General features: G+C 38.1%; 1 protein-coding gene across 1 annotated transcript in view; it reads right to left on the bottom strand.

Moving 5' to 3' along the window:
* The window catches only part of crhr1 (corticotropin releasing hormone receptor 1), a 171865-nt gene extending 151017 nt beyond the window's left edge, over positions 1 to 20848 (bottom strand). The window contains exon 1 of the mRNA XM_017462266.3: positions 20212 to 20848. Coding sequence (XP_017317755.1) covers positions 20212 to 20235 — 24 coding nt within the window. The 5' untranslated portion in view covers positions 20236 to 20848. The remainder of the gene's footprint in view (positions 1 to 20211) is intronic.
* Between the last annotated feature and the right edge of the window lie 5634 nt (positions 20849 to 26482).

Here is a 26482-nt window from a genome sequence, read left to right as displayed (position 1 = left end):
AAGGTCCAACAAATCAATTCCTGGTACTCTTGAAAATGGTGGTTTGTGGTTCGATACACCAAAAAACCTGGTGTGGTCCCACATCAAGTAATGTGATTGGTCTAATATGTATTTCTTATTTAAAGATTCATGATGGCGGGGACAAGGGTTACTGGTTTCAGCAGAGGAGACGGAACACCTTAGTGATATATGAAACCAGGCTTTCATAAGATTAGAGCACTGTATTAGCTCACCTATGTGCAATAGTGAAAAATGCATGTCATGATGGTATGCATGGCCAAAAACCTACTGTTACATGAATGACTCGTTGTTTTGCAGATATTCCTTCACAATGCATCATCAAAGCACTGCTTTTTGACCGTTGAACTCTGTGCCTACCATTTTGCAAACCTGCGTGCACAAAATGACATGGAATTGCACAATCTTTCCACAGTTTGGAAGGAAATATAGAATTATAATGTAGAATAATAGGCCCCTCCCCCAACCAAGCCCAGAATCAGTCCTGGGTGCAGAGTCAAGTATTTGAGCCAAGTATGAAAACACATTGTTTTAAACAGTTTTACAAAAATGGCTAATATCTAGAACGTCAAGGCAAGGTGCAAGGCAAACATGCTAAGCACTAAGCCATCCCATGCTGTTATATTAATAAAAAAAAAAAAAAACTCAATGAAAATAATTCAAATTCTGACTAATCAGTTTTGAGAATTCAACAGTGCTGTCTGTTGACACAAGGTTCAAAATGGCGGTGTGCATGAGTGCAGTGGTTACTCTGGGTCTAACAATTTCCATACTTACTGTATGTTTATGTTTGCATTGTTACAACGGTGTATTGTATTCAGCGTTATATATTGGATTTATTGTATAGGTTCTTGCTCTTGTTGTTGGGTGTGTTTCTGTTGTAACTTCTATAATGTTGCCCCAAGGCCTTGGAGGATGCTATTTCATTCTACTGTTTGCCTGAATGACAATAAAGCTCTCTAATCTGATCTAATCTAATCTAATGAGTGACACCAGCCATGTAAAATATGTTAGGTTTTAAATAAACATTTAATGAATTCAGTTAAAGTGAATCACATTCTGCTCTTTAATAGTGGCAAAGTTTTTGTATCACTGATGATTTTACTATGCAGTATTTGCAAAAAAAAAAAAAAAAAAGGGACAGTCATTTTTGTTTTCACTTCCTACTGATTATCAACATGATGAATAGCAGGGAAAAGATAATGAATGGCTCAGAGTATTCAAGATGCAGGGTACAAACACTGGTGTGTGTGTGTGTGCAGAAATTGAGCCACCAAGTGAAGGAGTTGGCAGGAAGAGGACAAAGGTGTGTGATCATGTGGGTACTGAGAATCAGAACGAGAGAGAGAGAGAGAGAGAGAGAGAGAGAGAGAGAGAATAGCTTTACTAAGAATGAGCAGATTCCTCTTAAAACTTGCAATATTGCAACAATAAACAATCATTCCCTCATTTGAGCTTCAAGTTAATAAGAAAAAAGCAAGCTTGTTATTAAGAAACAGCAATGGACAACTTTACCTCTGATCCTTACTTTTTGTCTTTTTTCTAAATTTGCGATGCAACTTGCAGAGGTTTTTTTTTGTGCTTTTTTACATTGTAGTGATGTTTGTTGGTAAATAAGGCCTTTTACAGTAGTTGTACTTATATTTGATGCACGTGAATCTAAAAGGGCTTTGGCTGAATGTGGGTTGTGATGAAGTCACATGATACATCTTGGTCAAAATCTGTGGAAAATCTGCTGTAATTTGGAAAAATTGCAAGCTCCTCCGAATATTGCAGAGTTTGCTTGATTTTGCGTTAATTTCTGTGATCACAAAATCATACAATCCTGGAGGGCTTTTTTTGCCAGTATTGTCAGGGTTGCTGTTATATCAGATTTAAGAATTCAGCAGCACTATGGTGGAAGACTAGAGGAAATTCAGAAAAACCAGAACATAATATTGCAGCTTATGTGCAAAACTGTGCATGGGGTGTGGTCAAAAATAGCATGACAGAGACAGAGAAAAATAGCATGATTGTACACATTATGACTGAAATGTATAGTGACAAAGCAACATGGCTGCCAGACAAATCATGACACACTCTGCCCTTTGCCTCTGACAAAGCCAGTGCCTATAACTGAAGATTACTCTGTTCTTGATCCCAACCTCTGACCTTACCCATAATTTGAACTCACTTTGCTGCAGTATGAAAAAAATAAAATGTCCACTGAATCCTGACCTTGAGGTGTCTCTGCATGGTTACACTTTAAGAAGTGGTGGCATTAATTGTGATAAATTGGAGAAGACAAGGGCTGTTGAGATAGCACTGAGAGTCAATCTATTTTACGCATGCATTCTCATGGTGTGGAGGTGTAATTAATAACTCCACTGATCCACAGTACACCTCTGTTTAATCCACTCGATACCCCTGATGCAGCAATCCTTTTATGTAGTGTATGCAAGACTATGTGTGGGTTAAATGTGTCACTTGATGTGTGACTAAGCAAGCTTTTATTCTGTGCTTACTCTTACTGCAGTGTAGGTGGACACAGAATATATTGATATAATTTCTATTGTTTGTCATGGAAATGGATATCAGCTATTAAAGTTGCCCATATTAAGGCACTAATTTACATTAATTACCGCAATTGCTTCATGCAACGAAAGCTGTTAATGCATTTAATGCTTTTTGCTGTGAATCCGGTTATCATTTAGAAAATATAATGAATGTAGCGTTATCTGGACTTGGTGTTAGGATAAATGGAAATATGAGGAGGAGGAAGCAATCAGAGTGTAAAAAGTGATTAAACAAAGATTGGTAAATCTGCATAAACGATAAAGATTTTCAAATTTGCTATTATACAGTAAATGTAGCACAAATTTGGAGCCTTCCTCCACATGACTACTCAATATAGGGGAAAAAATGACCCATGGCTTCTATTCACTATATTTGTTCATCCTAAAACTCCTTGGTTCTAGACAAAATTATTTCTTGCAGGGTCATTCCATTTTAAATGGTCCAATGCAGGTAGCTCAACCATTTAAAATTTTCCATTTTTTTTGGAGTAATTACCCGTATGTATTGGCATTGCAAAACTACAATTTTTTATTTTACTTGGTTTAACTGTGATGGCCATCTTTGTGGCATATCACACAACAAATTTTGGTTATGAAGCTGTTTATGGAAACCTCAGTATATTGGCTCAGGATGGTCCTAGCTCCTTGGATTGTCTTAGCTCCTGTAGAGCACATTACAAGGTACATGTACCTATATAAACATTTTGCACATTCTTCGTCCTTAGACTTAGTTCTAATGTAATGCTTAAGATTGCTCACAGTTCCACTTTTAGAGTCAATTCATAATGGGAATGCTACTACAGAGGACTTATTTCTGTGAAAATTTCAGGTTCGTATCTGGTCCCCCACCAGAGATAGTGAATCAGAATTTTAAAAAATTTCTTGACCCCATAAAAAAAGAGAGAATTCTTGTGCTGCATACACACTATACTTACCTAGGTACCCCCTAAAAAAATTAAGACAGAGACTCAAACCCTTGCCATTATAAATTGACCCTAAAAGTGGAACTGTGAACAATCTTGAACATTACATTTGGACTTAAGTTCCACGTTCTAAGGAACAAGAATGTGCAAAATGTACATGCATCTTGTAATGTGCTGTAGAGATCAGGTTTTGTTCCAAGGATCTAGGACCGTCCTGTGCCGAGATGCTGAGGCTTTATAACCAATTTTTTTTTTGTGCCATGAAAGAAAGATGGTCTTTGTAGTTAAACCAAGTAAAATAATAATTTAAAAAAAAAAAAACTGGTGGTTTTGCAATGCCACTACATAGAGGTGATCACAAAAAAAAATAAATAAAAAAAATAAAATAAAATAAATAAATATTTAAGATGGTCAAACAACCAACTTTACGATTATTGGACTACTTGAGATGGACTGACCCTGAAGTGAAGTAAATATACACTCATACTTTCCAGAGCATTATCTTTCAACCCCTCAATACTAGAGCTTATTACACAGTTATTTTTACTATCTACTACTATTTATACCATAGAACTAGTGTTAATTTTGTCAGCAATTTTTTTTATTTATTTAGTCTTAGTCCTGTGTCAAATGTCCATGATAGTTTTGATCATATATTGATCAACCGTATCCTGTTTTTGTTTAGTCAAGGTTTAGTTGACTAAAAGTCTGGGCATTTTAGTCTAATCTTAGTCAAAGAAATATCAGGGAAATATGTTGGATACCCAAATAGATTTGGTGTATTCATCTAAGATTTGATACTTGAATGAGCTAAACAGTTACATTTATGGTCAATAAAATGCAGTGGTCCTCTTGTCCTTGGATTTATTGCTTTTGCCTTGGAGACAACATGTGACCATATGTGACCACAACACTATATGGTAAATCTATTTGAACATCCATCCATCCATCCATTTCTGTACTGCTTATCCTACACAGGGTCACAGGGAGCCTGGAGCCTATCCCAGGGGACTCAGGGCACAAGGTGGGGGACACCTGGGATGAGGTGCCAATCCATCACAGGGAACATCCACACACACATTCACACAGCCATTCACACACTACGGATAATTTGGAAATGCCAATCAGCCTACAGCGCATGTCTTTGGACTGGGGAAGGAACTGGAGTACCCAGAGGAAGCACAGGGAGAACATTCCTTTAACATTCTAGATAGAAAAAAAAATGAAGAAATATGATATATTTATGATATATAAAATATACTAATTTTGTGATATGCTAAAACAACCAGGCTATGTAAATTCACAAAGTGTAGAAGTTTAAGAATGTTCTCCAGGGGTTATGGACTAGATGTTGCAGTATGTGAGACACACATGAGCTCCAACAACTGGAATGCACATGTCTTGCCAGTATCATCCAGCCCTCCTCCTTCTCCCTGGGAGCCAGATTCTTCTTCTTGGAGAAGAAGGAAAAAACCCTCAGTCCTTGTATCGATTACCGGGGCCTTAACAACATCGGCATTAAAAATAAGTACCTGCTGCCTCTCCTCAGCTCAGCCTTCAAGCCTCTGCACCTCTTGTGTGGATCCCTGAGGCCGAGTCCACCTTCACCAAACTCAAGGAGCTGTTCACCTCAGACCCCATGTTGATCCGGCCTGATCCCTCACAACAATTAATTGTAGAGGTGGATGCCTCTGACAAGGGTGTGGGTGCAGTGCTCTCCCAACCATCCACCCCTGACCAGAAAAGTCACCCCGTGCCTTTTTCTATCGTCGCCTCTCCCCAGCAGAACCCAACTACGATGTGGGGAATCGTGAGTTGCTAGCCATGAAGTTAGCTTTGGAGGAGTGGAGGCACTGGCTTGAGGGGGCTGAGCAGCCTTTTAACGTATGGACCGACCATAAGAACATGGACTACATCCAAACTGCCAAGCTCATGACTTCACAATCACGTACTGTCCTGGTTCCAATAACGCTAAGCCCGATGCCCTGTTTGTTTACCTTCAGTCCTCATGTGTGTTCTGCATTTGGATCCCCTCGTCTCTGTGTTCATTATAACAGCATGCTCCATTAGGATTTGCTGTCTCCTTGTAAAGGGTTTGTTTTTGTGCAAGGCCAGAAATTCACATGATCCACTGTGGATGAGATATCCTCCTCTCTTCAGACCTGCTGCAGCCTGACAAAATGGGGTTGAGTGCCTCCACTTGACTTCACCCCATTAGTGCCACTTGCCTGGCCAGTGATGTAAAATTGGACACAGTAAATATGCTGCTACTCAAAAAACGCTGTTGATGGCTCATGAGACCAGGGGTTAGAATTGATCTGGATAGTCCCAGCATGCTGTGCACCAGTATCACCACAGTGCTTCTTCTGCCAAATAATTCAGCACTAATTCTATCTGAATATTAGATTAAGCAATAATATACATGTAGCTAATATACATAAAGCTGCTGTATACTTATTAGCACGATTAACTACAGTTAGCTTCTACAGCTTCTGTGGTGAACTCTTCACAAGCTGTATTTCTGTCTAACTAATACTTATTATTTAGACTTGGTACATAGAAAAGTCAAGACTATGGCTTCTGATAAAGATTTGATTATTTGTATGCAAATTTGTGTGAGTTAATCTGATCTTTCCAGGCTTCACTGGCAAAACTCACACCTCCTGCTTGGTTAATAATCTGCTCCAAGTTAAAATACCTGGAAAGTAAACCTCATTTTAAACCATTTTATTAAAACCAGATGTAAGTCCGTCATATTGCAATGTCATACATTGCTGATCAATGCAGCTTTTAAAGTAGCACTGCTGATCAATGTAATTTTTAAAGTAGCAAGGATTGGAAAAGTAACAGTAGACAGCACACAGACCTCAATCGTAATGCTTTTTTTTTTTTTTTTTTCATTTTTTTCCACTAAAAATACACCAACACACAATAAAAGCACTGTGATAGCTCAGCACTGTCATTCCTACATGCATTTCTAGCACTGGCACTGTTAAAGTATTTTCATTAGGAGGGAAAAACCACTGTTAATTATTATATGATCTGACACACACACGTTCCCTCAGGAGTTTTTGTACCTTTCAGTTATGATTAAATGGTAGTTAGGGATATACAGTATATTGGTAAATGTTATAACAAGTAGCTTTACACACAGGGCATTTTGTCTGTGAAGAGAAAAAAGATAAAAGAGATAAGACGGAGACAGATGGAGTGAAGACAGCTCAAGCTCTTCAGTTACCGGATACCAGCTGTTGGTTTTTTGCCAAAAAGTACTACTTCCAGGATAATACAGTTAAACCTGGAATTACTTGAGAAGTTTATATAGTGGAATATGGAGTTGCTGCAGTAATTACGGTCAGTGATATGGTAAGGTACTGAGATGTGAGAACTGACTATACACCCTGGATGAGAAACATGTAGCTTCTATGCCTTCATTGATAGGGGGAAAAAAATCATCATCCAGTACCTTATTTCTTAACAAAACTGAACACAAGTTATACAATTTATGTATAAAATGTCTCATATTTCAATCATAACTTGATTGACTGAAACCAAATTGAATAAAAACACCCACAATGCTCAGCAACAACAATTAACTGAATATATGCATTAAGTATATAACTGAATATGAATACATTACTCAGAATCAACAGTTAATGTGTTCTAAACAAATACAATCACAGGTTTGTACAAATACAAAGATGTCAATACGAAGGGTGTTTTTTGTTGTTGTTGTTATTGATTTGCTCTGCTAGCCCGACAAACACACTGCCTTACTGAGCTACAAAATATACCAATATTTGTACCATATCTCTAAAAAAAAACTACTTCAAAATTCAGAAAGAAATATGCTTTTATGTATAGAGCTGCTGCTCTACATAAACCACACAGACCACGTTCAGTGAGCATGGCAGCATCATAGTAGATTCTGATAGAGTGTTCAACTTTTCTGATCTTTCTGAAATGTAAAAAGGTCAAAAACTAAAGTAAATCTAAATCTGGCTATTGTTGTCAACTACAAACAAACGTTTTCTGATTTGGGGAAAAATTTTGTTTTAAAAGAGAGTTACTTTTTTTCCACAGCACCTCTGGTTGAGACTGATTAGGAACTTGAGATGATTGATGAACTACAGAAGTTCAGGAGTTGAATAAAGTTACTTTCTACAAATGGCTATCTCAGGGGACTCAGGCAGGGGATACCCTGGACAGGGTGCCAACCCACTGCAGGGGCACAATCGTGCACTCATTCACACAATTTGATAATGCCAGTCAGCCTACAGTGCATTTCTTTGGACTCGGGGAGGAAACCAGAGTACCCAGAGGAAACCGCTGAAGCATGGGGAGAACATGCAAACTCCATATAGACCACTAGGCCACACCCACTTCCAGTTTGAATCCAAATACAGATACACATACAGATAGTGGTATTGTGTCACACCCCTAATTCAGTGTTTTGTAGTGTTTCTATTGGGCTTGTGGTAGCATTCATATTTAATGATACTAATAAAAAAATTCTGGTTTGGACCATGCCCAATTCTGATTCAAATGTGAATACAGATACAGATAGTGGCATTGCCAATCTTTAAATTGGTCACCTTACATTATGTCCTTCTATATAAAAATCCGTTAGCAAATATCTACTCAAATTGCAATATCCATAAAGCAAACTTTTAACCGGTGCCATCACATGTCTCACACACACACACAAACACACACACACACACACACACACACACACACACACGAGAGCAAAGATAAACTCTAGCATAACTTCAAATTTGTTTCCACCATGAAGGAAATTACAAATCCAATGTACTAGTGGTGAGGAACTTTTAGACACTGTAGTTTCTTGATTACCTGATGATGCTGAATTGAATGAAAGGCAGAGCTAAAGTCAATGGAAAGAAATCTGGCATAATTTCCAGGGATATCCAGGTGTTAAAGTAGATAGTGCAAAAGATAAGCCACTGCATCCTCTGTACCTCTCTTCCACTTATATTTAAATTGGAGACAATCCAAAAATGGTGAAGCATACGGAAGCATAATGTTTCTAACCATTTTCTCAAAGCATTTCATTATGATTGAGGTTAACAATACCAGCTCGTAGTGATTTAACTCAGTTGGATGAGTTTTTTTAGGAACTGGAATAACTGATGTTTTCCATATGACCGGTATTGTTAAAGTACAAAATGATCAAAGGAAAAGAGAATGAAGAATGAGGGTAGATTCCAGGGCGCAGTTTTTCAAGACACAACCTGGAATTCCATCTGGCCCGGGAGCATTATTCTGTTTGCACCTAATAAGTGGGACATAGACATCTTGCTTGGTTAAAAGGGACTCATAATCCAAGTCTTGAGAAAGCAAAGAATCCAAAAGGCTTTCAGACAGTGCTGGAAAATCAGTGGCATCAAAACAGGCATAAAAATTTCTAAGATTAACAGCAAAGATGATGGGATCTGATGCAGAAATAGTATGTTTAACGGCTTGTCCAGTAAGAGACCTGACTCGCTGAAAAGTCCTGCTCCAATTTGATAAAGATTTAATTTTTTACATCCTGATTTAGAATTTTAAGACCAGAAAATCCTTTGGCCTTAAGGCAAGTTTTCTCTTGTGGAAAAGATATTTTATCGATGAGTTGATCCATGGTTTTGAATTTGGGCATGTTCTGATGTCTCTACCAGTATCAAGAAATCCTTACAGAATTTAATATAATCGGTAATCACTGAATTCTGCTCATCAAGCTCTCCCTCAAAGACTTCCCAGTCTGTACATGCAAAGCAACCTCGAAGGCATGCAATAGCATCCTCCAACCACTGATGGATGTTGTGTATTAACGGCCAGCGTTGTTTGTAAACAGGAAGTAAATGGATAACATTATGATCCGCTAATCCTAGCAGTGGGAGAGCTCTAGCTTTATAAGCTTCCAGGATATTACTGTAACACAAATATGTAGTTTTATTAAATCTTGTTGGTACATCTACATATTGATTGAAGTCTGGCAATAAGTAGTCAAGCTGACAACTATTAATGTCACTATGAAGTAGTACTGGAACATCCGGGTATTTGCTGAGCATAGCCTGTGTTATCTGCTTAGCCACTACATCACAAGTCCTCCTGTGTACTTTGATGTTAGTACACCAACGCGACTTGATGTACATACACACCCCACCTCCCCGCTCTTTCCCCTAGTTCTGTCTGCTCGAAAAATCTTAAAACCATCCAGGCTAACCTCGGTACATTTCGCATGCAACAGGCTCATTTTGTTTTCCAATGAATGAACATTGAAAGGATGATTGAGGGTAGTGGACGTTTAAAAGGACGCCTTCTAAATCTGCAACGTACCCCTCCTCTTTTCCTCTTTAAGCCAGGTGTTAATGCTATATCAGGCGGAATGAGGATAGATGGCTTCAGTTGGCAGTGGATAGAGTTACACAGAAGTAGAAGTTCATCCCGGGAATAGTGAGTCCATGCCCAGGTCCAACATCATTTAATTGAATACTCCAAACAGCGTAGTCACTAACAATCCATATAATTATAAAATTAATCCAAATCCAACTTGTCCAATTTCTTGACGTTTCAGCCGTAATACACTCTCTGCATGAACATAAAGCAAACATAAACAAACGCACAGACCTTACCGTCGTAGCTAGCGCATGTGCCGGAGTACTACATTCTCATACAACTCACATTCTTTCCAGTGATTTCCAAGCATTCACATACTTTTCATGTCCTTTAAGCAGTTTGAACCTTGCTTTACAAAACTTTCTGTGTTCTCACTTAGCTTCCACTAATTATAAAGTCAGAACAAATCCTATTTCTGATCTTTATACTCATCTGCATAGCAAAACTAATTAACAACAGCTTATTTTTAAGGTCACTCTGAGCAAAATCTTTTGAAGCTGTTCGATTATTCACTTCACAGAAGTCTCTCAAATTGCCCAATTAGAACATATGATATTTTTGACTTGTTCTTATGGAGATGCTTCTATAATGATGTTGAATACTGGCCGTGACATTTAAATGAAGCTTTAATTAAAGAGACAAACCAGCCTGAGAAGGCTGAAACTGGGAATGAAGATACTAAAACACAATCTTGCAATTATTTTCTTTTCCTTTTAGATGGCAGGTGTTTGGAAGTATTGTTGAAATTAGGTTTTATTATTTAAATTCAATAATAATAATAATAATAATAATAATAATAATAATAATAATAATAATAATAAATGCCCTCATCTCTACAGCACATTTGTTGGAAGAATTGCTGCCTGTTTTCCCCACAGCAGTGATTGAGTTAAGATTCAAGCAAAGCAATTAAACTGTGATAAGATGAAATACTTCCCATCTATTAGTCAAGGCATAATACCACTGTTTTCCTGGAACAGCAACAGTTGATGGTTTAATGAGGCAGTGTGAAATCTCTCCCACATGTGGTAACACTGAGATACTGACCCTGCTTGGTTATATAATTGGGTTATATAATAATGATGTCTGTCACATCCCAGGATATGCCTCCATCTGCATTAGCTTTAACAGTCACCCATCTACTGACCACTTCCACCTGCTCCATATTCATGGGAAATGACCCTGGTCTGGGTCGGGGTTATGGTGGATCCACTGAGCACTACACAGGAAGCCTGGCTTCCCCTATTTTTTTTTTTTAATGTTTACCAAAGTGTCTATATTATTCAACAATCTAGGATATAATTTAATATTGGATGCACGGTTTCTCCTTTTGATGATTGGTAGAACTCGCAAACAGGTGGAACCTCATAACCACCTGCCAATCAGTAAATCGGGATTGAACATCTCAAACTTAAACATATCAGTGCCAGTCAGAGCTTGCTGTAGACGTAATGTTGTGAATAATTTAAATAAAGAGTAAGTATAAAGTTCTGTTTGATTATTTGCATTCATTTCTGAAATATGTTGTTTATAAATCCGTCCCTCTGGGATTTTGCAATTGCGGAAATAAATGCAAAATCAAATAAACGCCGCAATATTCAGAGGAGCTCAAAAATTGTTCAAAATTACCGAAGATTTTCCACAGATTTGGACCAAGACGTGTCATGTGACATCATCAGAACGCAAATTCAGTCAACGCCCTCTCTTATTCACGTGCGTCGAACATGAGTACAGCTAAAAGTTCTCACTTACCAACAAACATCACTTTTTTGAAAAATCTTTTGATGCTCATACTTATGAAAATTAAACAAAAGGGCAGACCAACACACACTCTAATTCAAAAGTCAGGGAGCTTAGCTGCCTTGGTACAGAAAAATTGATTCACTGTGTTTATGAATTTCAGATTCCATCATTGATCATTGAGCTATAATGTGTTAGAACGAATGCATCAGTATAAACCTTATTCATGTTAAATACATATATAGTCCATAATATAAAGTTGTGCTTCCCCTATTTTAACAACCATCAGCTGCCACTGCACCCTACATAAGACACCAGTCTATATCAGGGCACTATAAGCCATTCTCAGGATTGTTATGATTTGCTCATTCTTGCCAAGTCCTTTGTGCAGGCTGAACTTTGCTTATTTCCTGCCCTACTCATTTGCATCCGATTCTGTTTGTACACTTCCACTCCAAGAGCCTGTTTGCACTCTGACCTACATGTCCGCTGTGATTTTGTCCATTGCCCTCATCGCCACTAAAACCATGTGTTCATACATCCTGCTTCATGCATGGCTGCTACAATGGATAATGCTCAAATAAATCTTAATAGACCAGTCCTGTCACTATCTTTCCAAAGAAAACTGAGTCAAAATTCAGAGCAGCATGTACACTAGCTATACCTCTATACCTATAGTACAATCACCACAGAATCATTTTTCAACCTTAGCGCTGAATTACAGTCATGCATGATGTGAATGTAACCATTTTTTTTTTCTTTGGTGGATTGAGGGATTAACTGCACAGCCTTTGAGATCAGCATTCTGGAGTGACACAGAGAAAAAGCTGAGAACACAAAGAGGAAGCGATTAAGAATGGGATGAGCTTCAAGGACGTGGCTGGAGTCCAGAGAGTGCTCCATAAGAAGCCGTTTGACACATTTCCATTCTCTCTGGAAATCGTTACTTGCGGCATAAATTTCTCAGATTTTGACATCTTCTATTATATATCGTTCTGAAAGCTACATTTCCTTCCTGAAATCGATGGCTTATTTGAAAAAGTGAAGTTTTAACATTTTAAAAACTGGTTACTCTCGAATGTAAAAAAAAAGGGGGGGGGGGGGGGTTGGAGGGGGCATTTAAAGTTGCATTTAAAGATTTAATTACAAATTCACTGAAAGACGCACCGTTTACCTCCGTTTACCTCTACATTTATAAGGTACTTTATGTATGGAAAACAATGTTGTTAACCAATTTTAGACTTACAATAGTACATAAATTATCACATGATAATCAGAATCATCCACATCAGGCTCTGTCTCTCACTGCATTTAAACAAATGCCTCATAGTTGTCTCGTCACGCAACTCATTCTAACTCCCGTTAGTTCTGTTCTGTTGATTAAATGCCTTTTTGTTATGTCATTTAAACATTTTAAAATATTCCTGTACAGAGTGTATAAGCACCCCTCTTTATCTCGACGATGATGTGACAGGGCAGGAGTATCGCAGACATTTTGATAGCTCATATCTGAAAAACTGAACTGATTAGGCTGATCACTATGGCCCATGTCCAATTTAATAAAATCCTGAGAAAAACAATGTTAGCTAGAAATGTTTGAGACATCTTTTGAATTACCTGCTGCGTTTGCTCCCTACACGACATGATCAATATGCAGATAACCAAAGCAAGGTTATGGTGTAGCATAATGAGGAACATTTCCATGCCATTTTGATGGATGAAATCTCTCGGTATGAAATTTCTTAAAATAGAGGTATCAAAGTATATTACTGGCAGAAAAACTCAACTTTGGTCGACACATGATTTTCCCCCAGAATTCAACTACACCAACATCTGATGGGTTTTCCCCAGACTGCCTCACAACATAAGAAATCAATAAAGAAATCAATATGAACTCAATGTGCTTTTAAGCTACACAGGACACTACAAAATCTTACAGTGCATGGGTCTACTTCATAAAGAATTGTAAGGTACGTGTCAGGTAACTGACCCTGGAAAGAAATCCTCTGAAATCCGCTAAAGTACGTCTTATCTTGCCTATTCAAGAAGACAATTCATTTTTAAGAATGGTGTGCTCTTGTTATTGTGAGTCCAAATACTAAAAATGTGTTAGTCATATTTATACCACAACACTGTTGAATCTCAAATCTTATTTACAGGGGCTTGTATGGTGAACATTCAAGTAATAAACAGATTAAATATGTGTTGTTATTTATCAAAGGAAAACATATAATCAAAATTTCCTGTAGGGTGATGTTTATTTCATCTTCATGAAAGGAGTCTCCAGTGTGAGCACAGGAAATGACTGTTTATTGCTGTTATAATGAAAGTGATAACAGGAATTAATGTGTCTTGATGACGTTTCACTACATGAAATGTGTCTATGAATGGTTGAAAAGCATAAAGTGTTATTCATCACTATCAAATAAAAAATGACAATCATTGGCAAATTGCTGTGGTACAAGAGAAATAAAACATGAGAAGCTATCCAGTTAAAGGAAAATAATCCACAATGGGGAGGTAACCCATGCAGTTCTGGGACATTTTCTCTGCTTGGTTGTTATTTACTGTGTGCCATACAGGACAATAATGATATAAATCACTGCCTGAGAAACTGAACTGAAATGCCTGGGTGGATATAGACTGAAGAATGGCCTTTAAGGTCATTAGCGCCATGGTTTTAAGCACCAATAATGCTGTTGACCGCTAAAATACTAGTGCTTTCTATATTGTAAATAGGAAAGAATCACCTTTAGCAGAGACATGTATGACTTCTCTGCACACTGAATGAGATTTTTTTTTCTTCATCTCAGCTTCTTGACTGTTCGCTTTTATTGGTGCAGAGCAGGTTGTGATAAAACTGCTCTCCTGGGTGATGGAGGATGGGTGGTGTGCACTAGAGGGGATAATGAGATGCTCTTACCTACTGGCACCATTGCAGGAATGCAAGTGTATAGCTCAGCCCCTGGATTGAGCCTGGAAATAAATACGACCTCAGTATGACTCTCACATTGCTAACGAATCAAGTCATACTTTCAAGTTTGGAGGAGCGACATGCACACTTTTCTCGCATAACTTTTTAAAGAGACACTTCTCCATCTATCTATTGCTTCATCCCCCAGTGCAGAAGTAAGTGGAAAGCAGAGAAAGGCCTACTGCATGTGGCAGCCCTGTGATAAGTTAATTAAATCAGTGTGTCCTCACTCACCTTCAATGGATTGTCTTTAATGACAGGGGAGAGGTCAGTGGGTAAGCAGGCGGTGACATGGACATGATACCAGGTTCACACACATCAGCTTAGTCTCAACGAGCTAAGGGCATATGTGGATTGGTAATAATAAAGAAGGAGGATCTAGGAATGTAATAAATGAATTCATAATTCATGTATTTATAGACATTAAACAACTGTGCACCTGATTAGCGACAGCACAGAGAAAAATGTTGCCCGGCGTTTCTCAAATCTTCAACTGACCAGTTTCAGTGAGCCTATGGCCGCTTGGCTGACAGAACTGAAACCCGATGTGGTCTTCTTCAGCGCAGCTGCATCACTGTTGGATGCGTTGTGTGTTCTGAGATGCTTTCCTGCGCACTACAGTTGTTAAGAGTGCTTATGAGAGTTACCGTAGTCTTTCTGTCAGCTTAAACCAATCTGGACATTCTTCTCTGACCTTTCTCATTAACAAGGCATTTCCTCCTGCAAAACTCCTGCACACTAGATGTTTCTTATTTTTCTAACAAACTGTATAAATTTTATAGACTGAACTCCCAGGAGATCAGCAGTAATATACCTTATACTCTCAGAAATAAAGGTACCTTGCTGCTGTGGGGGGTACCATGAAGTGCTCATGGTTTTTTTTTTGGGGGGGGATTTTTTTGTATGACGCCTTTTACCAGGGAAAGTGGATGTTGTGTACATTTAATTATCTTTTACAGTAGTGCTCTTTAAGGTCCAGTTATGTACTGTACACTACTTTAAGGTAAAATATACAGACTAAAGGTACAAAAAATGTCCTCCACACCAGAAACAAGGAAAAGTACAGTTTTGTACTTGACCTGTATCTCTGAGAGGGTATGTCAGGGGTTCTTAAATTATTTTGCCCAGTGACCCCATTTTAAAGCTTCAAAATACAAAACTACCCCTCCCCCCCTTTTTATTTAATAATTACAATTGATCTTAAAAATTCTATATAAAAACACATCAATCACATAAAAGCATTAATGTATCATGTGTCTCACATCACATTTAATTCTTATACTAGAAAGAGGTAAAGATTACACCTGGGCTCTTTATATTTACACATTAAATGTAGTTGTTATGAATCACTGTGTCTAAGAGCCCACGACTGTACTGAGAGGACTGGGCTTGTGCATCACACTGCAGCACTGCAAGTGTATCAAAGTTAGGTGATGTAGTTGAAAAAGCCCAGGTCATCTTACCTCTTACAGTGGCAATGAACCTTGTGTCCTACAAATAAGTGCTAGCAAATGGTTTAGTTGCTTTCACTTATTTCCATCCATCCATACATGCATCCATCCACCTTCTACCACTTACTCCTTTTCAGGGTCACGGGGAACCTGTAGCCTATCCCAGGGAGCATCAGGCACAAGGCGGGGTACACCCTGGACAGAGTGCCAGTTTCACTTAATTCATTTCACATAATATTTACATAAGTGTAAAGCCCATTTTATACCAAAAGTAACTCAATTATATTATGCACTGCATATACAGTGCCCTCCATTAATATTGGCACGCTTGGTAAATATGAGCAAAGAAGGCTCTGAAAAATTGTTTTTTTTTGCTTAACCTTTTGATCTTGTATTCAAAAATATTTCACAAAAATACTCTGCTCTCATGGATATCAAACAATTGCAAGCAAAACACAGGTTTATCAAAAAATATCTTTGTTAAATATAGGTGTGGAACAATTATTGGCAGCCTTTTAGTCAATACTTTTTGCTACCTCCCTTTGCCAAGATAACAGCTCTGAGTCTTCTCCTATAATGCCTGATGAGGTTGAAGAATACATGGCAAGGGATCTGAGACCGTTCCTCCATGCAGAATCTCTCCAGGTCCTTCAAATTTCGAGGTCCACGCTGGTGGAGTCTCCTCTTCAGTTCACCCCACAGGTTTTCTATGGGTTTCTGGTCAGGGGACTGGGATGGCCATGGCAGGACCTTAATTTTGTGGTCAGTAAACCATTTTTTTGTGTTGATTTTGATGTATGTTTTGGATCATTGTCCTGCTGGAAGATCCAACCACGGCCCATTTTAAGCTTTCTGGCAGAGGCAGTCAGATTTTCATTTAATATCTGTTGATATTTAATATTTTATTTGATATTTGAGTCCATGATGCCATGTGTCCTAACAAAATGTCCAGGTCCTCAGGCAGAAAAACAGCCCCAGAACATTAAAGAACCACCACCATATTTAACCTTGGGCATGAAGTACTTTTCCATATGGCTACCTCTCTGTGTGCACCAAAACCACCTCTGGTGTTTATTGCCAAAATGCTCTATTTTGGTTTCATCTGACCATAGAACCCAATCCCATTTGAAGTTCCAGTAGTGTCTGGCAAACTGAAGATGCTTGAGTTTGTTTTTGGATGAGAGTAGAGTTTTTTTTCTTGAAACCCTTCCGAACAACTTGTGGTGATGTAGGTGACTTCAGATTGTAGTTTTGGAGACTTTCTGACCCCAAGACACAATTAACTTCTGCAATTCTCCAGCTGTGATCCTTGAAGATTTTTTGGCCACTTGAACCATTCTCTTCACAGTGCGTTGAGACAATATAGACACGCATCCTCTTCCACATTGATTCATAACATTTCCAGTTGACTGGAACATCCTAATTATTGCCCTGATGGTGGAAATTGACATTTTCAATGCTTGTGCTACTTTCTTAGAGCTACTTCCTAATCTTAAGTTATTTTCACTTGATATTATTAGACGCTATTTGGGCTATGGAATTTGGGCTATGTGTTACCTCATATCTATACCCCTGTGAAAGTCATGATTGAACAATTTCCTGTTCCTAGTCACCCAGGTGTACTAAAAAAAAATTAAAATACAAATGGGAAAATACTTCAAATATATTTTTCTCATATGAATTCATAGAGGAGCCAAAAATTGTTGCACACCTATATTTAACAAAGATATATTTTTTGATAAACCTGTGTTGTGTTTGCAATTGTTTGATATCCATGAGAACAGAGTATTTTTGTGATTTTTTTTTTAACAAAAGATCAAAAGTTTAAGCAATAAAGACAATTTTTCACAGCCTTCTTTGCTCATATATACCAAGGGTGCCAATATTAGTGGGGGGCACTGTATTATTCTATTTGCTCACTTAAATTTTGTTAATCCATTGAGATTTGCACTTCAACAGTATGCTCTATGGCAGTTAGTACTTCCAGATTATTAGATTATGGGCATGCACTGCAAAATATAGCATAAATATTGTATTTTGTAGTGTTCTAGTGTAAAACCAGGACCGTGTCATGCAAAATATGATTATTTTTATTTATTTTAAGATGGTGCTCTGTGCACAACCAGTGTCTAATGTAAAAGCCACTGTAATTAACATGACAATGTGTTAGACACAGCACTGTGCTTAAACTCGGCTCAAGAAGGGCTCCAAAGTGAATGAAGGTTAATAAAATTTTAATAATAATAACAATAATAATAATAATAATAATAATAATAATAATAATAATAATCTGACTGTTTGAATGTTGAATATGTTTATTACAACATATTCTATAAATCAAATTTATATGAATAGAATTACATTATCAATAATAGTTGATTAAAATCTCCTGAGACCCCATCCACATCTCCATGTGGGTCATGACCTCAAGGTCAAGAACCAATGGTGCATGGGTATAATTTGACAAAAGAGCAGATCGATACCAAGATTGAATCTGGGGGTGTTTTAAAATGGTCTGTCACAAAAGCAGGATAACATCGTTTCCATGCTTGTGATGGACAGAACGTGAATTTTTGCATTTTGGTCATGAGGTAAATCCTTTCCTCTAAGCTCTTGTCTACATCATCAAATATTACCCTTTTTTGCCATTGCTTGAACATTGGACACAACTCAAACAAGATAGTATAGATGTATAAAGTCCAGATTTCTTCTTAGATGAACACAACTCAACTGACTGACAGGTGCAATGGAGGCTCTAAATATTAATGACATGAGAATACACCACATTAATAAGGACTTATTTTTTATTCTTGGCAACCAAATTCAATTGAACATGTTCTCAGACTAAAGTGAAAAACATACATAATTTCATAAATGAATTGGTTTCATATTGACTATTAGTACTGTCTGAGTGGCATCCAGTATGGTAAGAGGGAGTACTGAGATTTGCTCCACTAATAACTAATGCTGTCCAAAAACATATTCTATTCAGTTTATTCTTGAATACATCTAACATACACACTTGTTAATCACCTCTCCATGAGTCGACTGATATTCATTGAAATTGAAAGTTTTTACGCATTTCACTTCTGCCATTATGCCCCAATCACATCCACTGTGTTATTGCATTATAGCATGTCAAAAATGGAAATTCATATCAATGCCTGGCAGCATTGTGCTCAGCTTCAGCTGCTCGTCAATTTTTTTAATTTTTTTTTTTAGAAGCAATAAATTACAGGCATACTTAAAAATTATTTGGGAAAAAGGAGAGAGAGAGAGAAAGACAGATAGACAGACAGAAACAGACAGAGAAAGAGAAAAAGAGAGGTCTGACTAAAGATATTCAAAATGCCAGAAGAAAAAAAACACCTAAGAAAGAAAGAGTTCCTCAGGAGTTCTTTGAATGGCTAAAGGTTCTCGGTTTCTAAAGGAAGTCTAACTGGATTTCAAGAAAGCTGAAAGGAAAACTGTAATAACCCTTAATTTCCTACATGAAAAGAGTAAAGGAAGAAATTAAGAAAGAAAGAAAATAGAGAGACAACCAAAGAACCCTTAAAGAAAAAAAAGAAAGAAAGAAAGAATCCAGAGAGACAACCAAGGACCCTCTAATCAGGAAAGAAAAAAGTCCCCAGAGGGACAACTGAAGAACCCTTAAGGCTTATAGATTTAACCTAACAAGCCCTTCAAGTCCATGCCTTATGCCTCAATCCCAAAATGCACAATTACTACTTATCGGATACATTCTTATAGAAGCTAATGAAACTGGCCAACAGAAAACAAAAGGTCCATTAAATATCTCTTTGTGGAGCACTTAAACACACCTCCAGAGGTTCCTGGAAGAACATTCCGGGTGTCCTCCTGGCAGATCCTTTATTTTTCATATGGCAGCTTGTTAATTGAGTAAATTTAAGTGTCTTGTAAATGTATATGCCAATATTTGTACACATGTCTATGTGTAGAAATTTGTGCAAAGCTAGTATTAATAATGCTTCCAGAACTGACCCACGAGCTGAATTTTCCTCCTCATGCTTCACTCAGTCACAGGGTTCTCTAATAGGGTTTACACAAATAAAAACTGAAAAGTAGTTGGTTTTTTTGTTTGTTTGTTTTGAGTTTTTTGCAGTCGCATTATGTGACAAGAGACTCACCTGAGGACGTAGAAGGAAATGCATGATCGCTGAAATGTCTTCCCGATGTCTCACGCCTGGAGGAACGCCGAGAGGAACCTAATGAAGCTCGCTAAAGAAAGCAAGCACGCGCGTCTCCTCGTCTTGAGTCACTTCCACATGTTCCAACTCTATGTGGACGAATTTTTCAGAACTGTGATGATTGATTAATAGTAGAGCCTGTAAGGGAATGCTGCTTGGATAATTCTGGGAAGAGGTGTGCACATCAGGCTACATCTTAATGAAAGAAAAATTGCATTTGCCGGATTTTCGTTCCTCCGGTTATAAGGGAATCCCCGAGCTCGTGCGCATTGAATGTCTCCAAATCCTCAGTGACTGTCCATGCAGATGTGCGCTTAACACCTCTGTCCTGTCCTTCCCAATTCAGAGGTCCCCTACGAACATATAACGCGCCGGGTTGTTTGTTTGCTTGCTTTTAAATCCTGCAGCAACACAATGAACTTTTCCTTTTCACGGATCCAGTTTTGTCCCACCTGCGTTCCTTTTTCTCTTCTTCTTCCTAAATGAATGTTCTCCGTGTATAGATCGCCTTGCGCTCCACCAGTCTTCTCCTAAACTACTTGCATTTCATTAATACGCAGACTACCAGAGTGACGAAGCACTGCGTGGATGCCAAATGGATCCGGGGGGGGAAAAATAAACACATAAACGGACCAGAGGCGGGGCAAGAAGGACCGCGCTGTGCAGTTGGAAAGCTCACGCGCATTTCTGCTCTCAGTGACATTGCTCGCGAGGCTGTCCGCGTTCACTTCTCACATCGCACTTACGCAATGCACCGTGGTCCACAATGCAAGGCGAATGAATTGACTTTAGACGGAGTCACTTCATAAAACATAATAATAGTAATAATAATAATAATAATAATAATGTATTGCCATTCACAGCAATGTTGCTATTACAACTCATGCAGATTTAATTACCCACATCTAGCTCGTCTTAATCTAACCAAATCCCTTGAGTATTAGGAACTATAACATACTTCAAGTCATTATGTGACCTATTCACTTTGCACCAATCAAATATTGTGCAACTGCAATCGTGCTCTCTACTTATTTAGTGCTCTTACGCACCCCATACATAAAACCTGGACGTGTCAAAGCCTACTTACAGCCTACACACACACACACACACACACACACACACACACAAAGAATAACTGGACACCGACTCTTTTTTGCAATAATCCTACGAATTAGTGCATTTTTTTATTATTATTATTTTTTACTGAGGATGTATAGTGTACTTCCTGGAATACAGACCAAGTTTAACACTGCACATCTCAAAAATAAGATAAAACACTAGAGTACTGGGGGGAAAAAATACTTTTTTTTTTTTTGAAGACCGAATAAGTTCAGAAATGCAATTCTTGCGCATATGTCAAACTCACTTGCCGCTAGATAGCATGCATGCTGGGAAAACAGACCACCATGACTGTAAGGATTAGGCGGTCTGGGATGCAACCTGGGAATATCATACCTAATAATAACAGGCTTTGTTGGTATGGCATAACCTCAAACAATTAAAACTGTGTGCGGTTTTGCGCGCGTGCTCGTTCCGGTGTTGGAGCGCAGACTCGCTGTCATGCGCGAGCCAGTCTGCACGAGCTCAGCGCTTCAGAGAACGATCAAGCATAAAAGACACGCACATGCGCACACTCGTACACGCACAGTGAGGTAACCAGGAACAAAAATGTACTTTTGAGGTCCACGTTGAAGAATTGTGTCGTAGTTAACATATGACAGTGTGTACTACAGTACATCAGTTGTTTGTTCATTTCTAATCTTATTCTTAATTCTTTCATAAACTGCTCAAACTTCAGTTAGATTCTTGCATTTGTAACCCAACCATTCACGAACTTACTCCAAGTAGCAAGCTAATTTGGTTAGGAAACCTTACAAGTAGTTGACCAAAATATTTCTGAAAAATAAAATTCCCTCATAAATACTCACATCCATCCATTTTCTGTACCTCTTATCCTACACAGGGTCGTGGGGAGCCTGAAGCTTATCCCAGGGAGCATGGCGCACAAGGCAGGGGACACCCTGGATGGGGTGCCAATCCTAAACCTAACCCACAACTGTCCAGTTTCAATGAACCTGTCCCCACTCCATCCTCATATTACTGATATTGGCTGACAGGAGTGGAACCTGATTTGGTCTTTTGCTGAGGTATCCCATCTACCCCATGTTTCGACATGTTGTGCATTTTGAAATGCTTTTCTGCTCACCATGGTGTAAAGAGTGATTATTTGACTTACCATAGTCTTCCTGTCAGCTTGAACCAAGCTGACCATTCTCCTCGGACCTCACTCATTAACACGGTGTTTCTACCCATAGAAAAGCCATATATTGGATTTTTTTGCTCCATTTTGTGTAAACTCTATACACAGTTATTCATGAAAATCTCCAGAGATCAACAGTTTTTGAAATACTTTGAAATAACAAGTCCGTCAGTACTAACAGCCATGCCACAGTCATAGTCATTGAGATCACATTTTTTGCATTCTGATGGTTGATGTGAACATTAACTGAAGCTCTTGACCTGTATTTCCTGATTATATGCATTGTATTGCTGCCACATGATTGGCTCAGTAAAAAAAAAAAAAAAAAAAGTACAACATGTGTACCCTGTCTTGCAATAAGTAAGGGAAGCATAAACTCCAGTGTACAGTAGCATTGTGAATCCCTAAATGCATCCCAGAATCATCACTTGCCTCAAAGGATATTATTTGGCTGATTAATATCATTTGTACATAAATGGTCTCATTAAATATCATGATAAAACTCAAGGATTAAACATAAAAATCAATAATCGGTTTTTAACTATTACTTAAGAAGCACCACGTCATCCGTAGAACTGCTCTAATGTTTCCTTTACATATTAATGTTGGCTCGGTTCCTATATTCTGTCATATTCTCTCCGCCTGTGTGTCAACAGAGCCTTTTTTGTTTAGTGCATTAGAGGTCAATATTCATTGAAAAGCCACCTGCCCCCATTTTAGGGTGACAACATTCTAAATCCTAGTGATGTATTTACTGTCATACTTCGACATAGAGATTTAAATGTATTCCTGATGTATGGGTATGTGAAGGAAGTGCTGCATGAATTCAGTGGTTAAAAAAACCCCACACACATCCACTGAGCGTTTTCAGTAATTCTTCCTTTAACTCAGTACAAGGTCAGAGGGCTTAAAATGTGTATAACCCACTGTCATCTTGTTTGGCGGTTAACATGTGACATGATACGATTTAAACATGGTGTCCATGTTTAAATGTGGTTAAATTTTCTAAATGTGTTTATTCTCACCCATGTAGTGTACACTTAAGAAATATATACAAGATTGTAGAAGATTCTGTATAACATTGGAGAAGGGTATTGCTACACGATTTTGGGTTTTCCTCCCTTTTCAGTAGATATTATGGAACTACTTTTTTCATCCATCCATTCTATACTGCTTACTCCTTTTTCAGGGTCACAGGGAACCTGGAGCCTGTCCCAGGAGGCATTGGGCACAAGGTGACGTACACCCTGGACAGGCTGCCAATCCATCACAGGGCACACTCACATACACATTCACATACCCATTCAAACACTACGGGCACTTTGGACATGCCAATCAGCATACCATGCATGTCTTTGGACTGGGAGAGGAAACCGGAGTACCCGGAGGAAACCCCCGCAGCACTGGGAGAACATTCAAACTCCGCACACGGTGGGAATTGAACCCCCGACCCTGGAGGTGTGAAGCGAACATGCTAACCACTAAACCACCGTGTGTAAAAAAAGTCCCCATCAGTATATGGTGTCAGTAGTCTGTATAATGCACCACTCTGCACAACTGGGATAGCATTAAATAAAATTACATTTTCATATTTCTTTTATATATATTCTTCATATTTCCAAATAATACTCTGTTGTGTCCTTCATGTTAAATTGTTGTGTTTAATATTCACATTTGAAGTCATCAGAGAAATGAACTTGTATGCTGATATGAATGCTTAATCAGTCTTGATCCTTAAAACATGACCAGGAATAGTACATTAATGATTGGCTGTTTTATTGGTGGGAAAAGTGTACAGAATACTTAAGTGCATGAAATACTTAACTCTGACATAAACCATGTTATTCATGAAGCTCAGTCACAGCAAAGTCCAAAGTAGTCTTGTGTAGTTTCAAACACTTTTGGGTAATTATTTAGCTCTTTTCTGGCCACAAGTTTCAGAATCTTGAAGTGAGACGTCATTGGTTATTCTCACCTTTGTGTTTATGCACATGCAGTACATGCCAGGCTTTGAGGGGAACGCCTATAAACTTTTCAAAACAATAAATGGTGAGAAAACTAAGAATTTAATTGTGAGATATGACAGTGAAGTTCTTGAAACATTTTCTTGTTTTTTTTGGCAAGATCCACTCTACTAATACTCTTGCATGTTGCTTGTAATTGTCTAAGTTCTTGCTATCTGTTTGCAAATCTCTATTGTATTTTGTGTTTGTAATGAAATATGAAGCCATACTCCCAAACCTGTGCCAGTCACTTCACCCCACTCATATCATCTCTTCAACTCTCGCTTAGTAATTTGAATATCCTAATGGTATCTTTTTTTTTTCTCTGAACATTAGATGCTATCCACACAGGATTATAGGCTGTTGTGTCTTGTCACACAGCCCTATTATTAAATAGATAAAGAAGAATGGACAAAAAAAAAAATCACTTGTAGGCTTATTTCAAGAGTCATGTCACACTGTAAGTGACTATTTTCGATATATTTCAGTGATACAAACCCCCAGCAAACCTGTCACAGAAGCACTTATTATCGGAGAACTCGCCATAGCACACCTCACACACACTTCACCTCTTAGAATGCTGTGATGACAGCTTCCAATGGTGTGACATCCATATTATGTCCAGGTGGCTTTGCATTGCTTGTTCTTCATGCATGACTCATCCTCCTTCTAAGAGGAAGCACAAAAGCAAACAATTGTCTGCAAAAGTGCATTAAAGTGCACATTTTTTGCTGCTTTCTGCTGTGGGAATTGTTATTATTATTTTGAATGCAGTAAAAAGATGCAGCAGTGAGTGTTGATGTTTCATCTCATTAGGTTCAGTTCTATTAGCACCACAGGCAGGACATTTAGAAGAAATTTAACTGAGGGGAGGCATTCAAGAAATGTTTTTTTTTTTTTTTCTAGCTTCAAAATTCTCAGAACAACTTACCAGCATAACAAATTTTGAGTCAATAATGCCAGAATTTCTATATTTTATCTTCTGGACCTATAACATCTGAGACTTTTAATATTTTTGGTGTATAACTGTTTGAGTATCAGAACAAAACAAATGAATGAAAATGACAGTGTATACTTATAAGCAGTTATAAGGCTATTAATTAAAGTTCTTGTTGATTATTTAAGGAGAAGATGACATTTTAAGTCTTGTTTCCTCAGAGAAGTGAAGATCCACCATCGTAACTTTTAAAAAGCAACATTGAAAAGTAACATTGAAACCACTGTATCATTCTGACTGACAAGGGAGAAAGCAATGCCATCCTTCCCACCCAGAGAGCAGCACCAATTATGCTCTCTAGGACTCCTGTCCACTTCTTGTCTGTGGAATCCTCGGAGATTCAGACTCGTGACCCCATGATGACCTTTCTTTTTGCACTACTCGGTAGTCTTGCTTTTAGAAGATTTGAACTGAAATCCAAGATCCAACTTTTTCCCCCCAACATGGTCTTAAACTTGCAAATACACAGCAGTTTGCATGACGTCTTATGAGAATTTACAATGGTTAAAGTTAAGGATCACCTTTTAGTGTTTTGTACCTTTTCTAACCACTCCATTCAAAAATCAAGTGAAATCCATTGTCAGGAATTCAACCACAACAACCTTGTTTGTTTGAATAAATATTAATTTTTCAAGATACTGTTGTCTTGCTCTCTGATTTTGTATCTGGACTAACTCTCATACCAAACCCATTTCTAACAGGGTGTAGCATGGGAGTTAGTACAAGTATGTTATAGTTAGACCCTGGCCTATTTGTACTAGCATGAGGACATTTTTAGAAGCAGACTATAAAGCACTTCTATAAGTAGTTCTGAATATGCTTTACCCTGTCACATTTTCCAATCTTCATGCCCAGTTTCAGTGAGCCTGTGCCCCCTGTAGCCTCAGATTCCTGTTCTTGGCTGACAAAAGTGGAACCTGATATGGACTCTGCTGATAAAGCCCAGCCACC

Source organism: Ictalurus punctatus, chromosome 2 (genome assembly GCF_001660625.3).
Source record: "Ictalurus punctatus breed USDA103 chromosome 2, Coco_2.0, whole genome shotgun sequence".
Taxonomy (NCBI): domain Eukaryota; kingdom Metazoa; phylum Chordata; class Actinopteri; order Siluriformes; family Ictaluridae; genus Ictalurus; species Ictalurus punctatus.
This window is presented reverse-complemented; position numbering and strand designations above follow the sequence as displayed.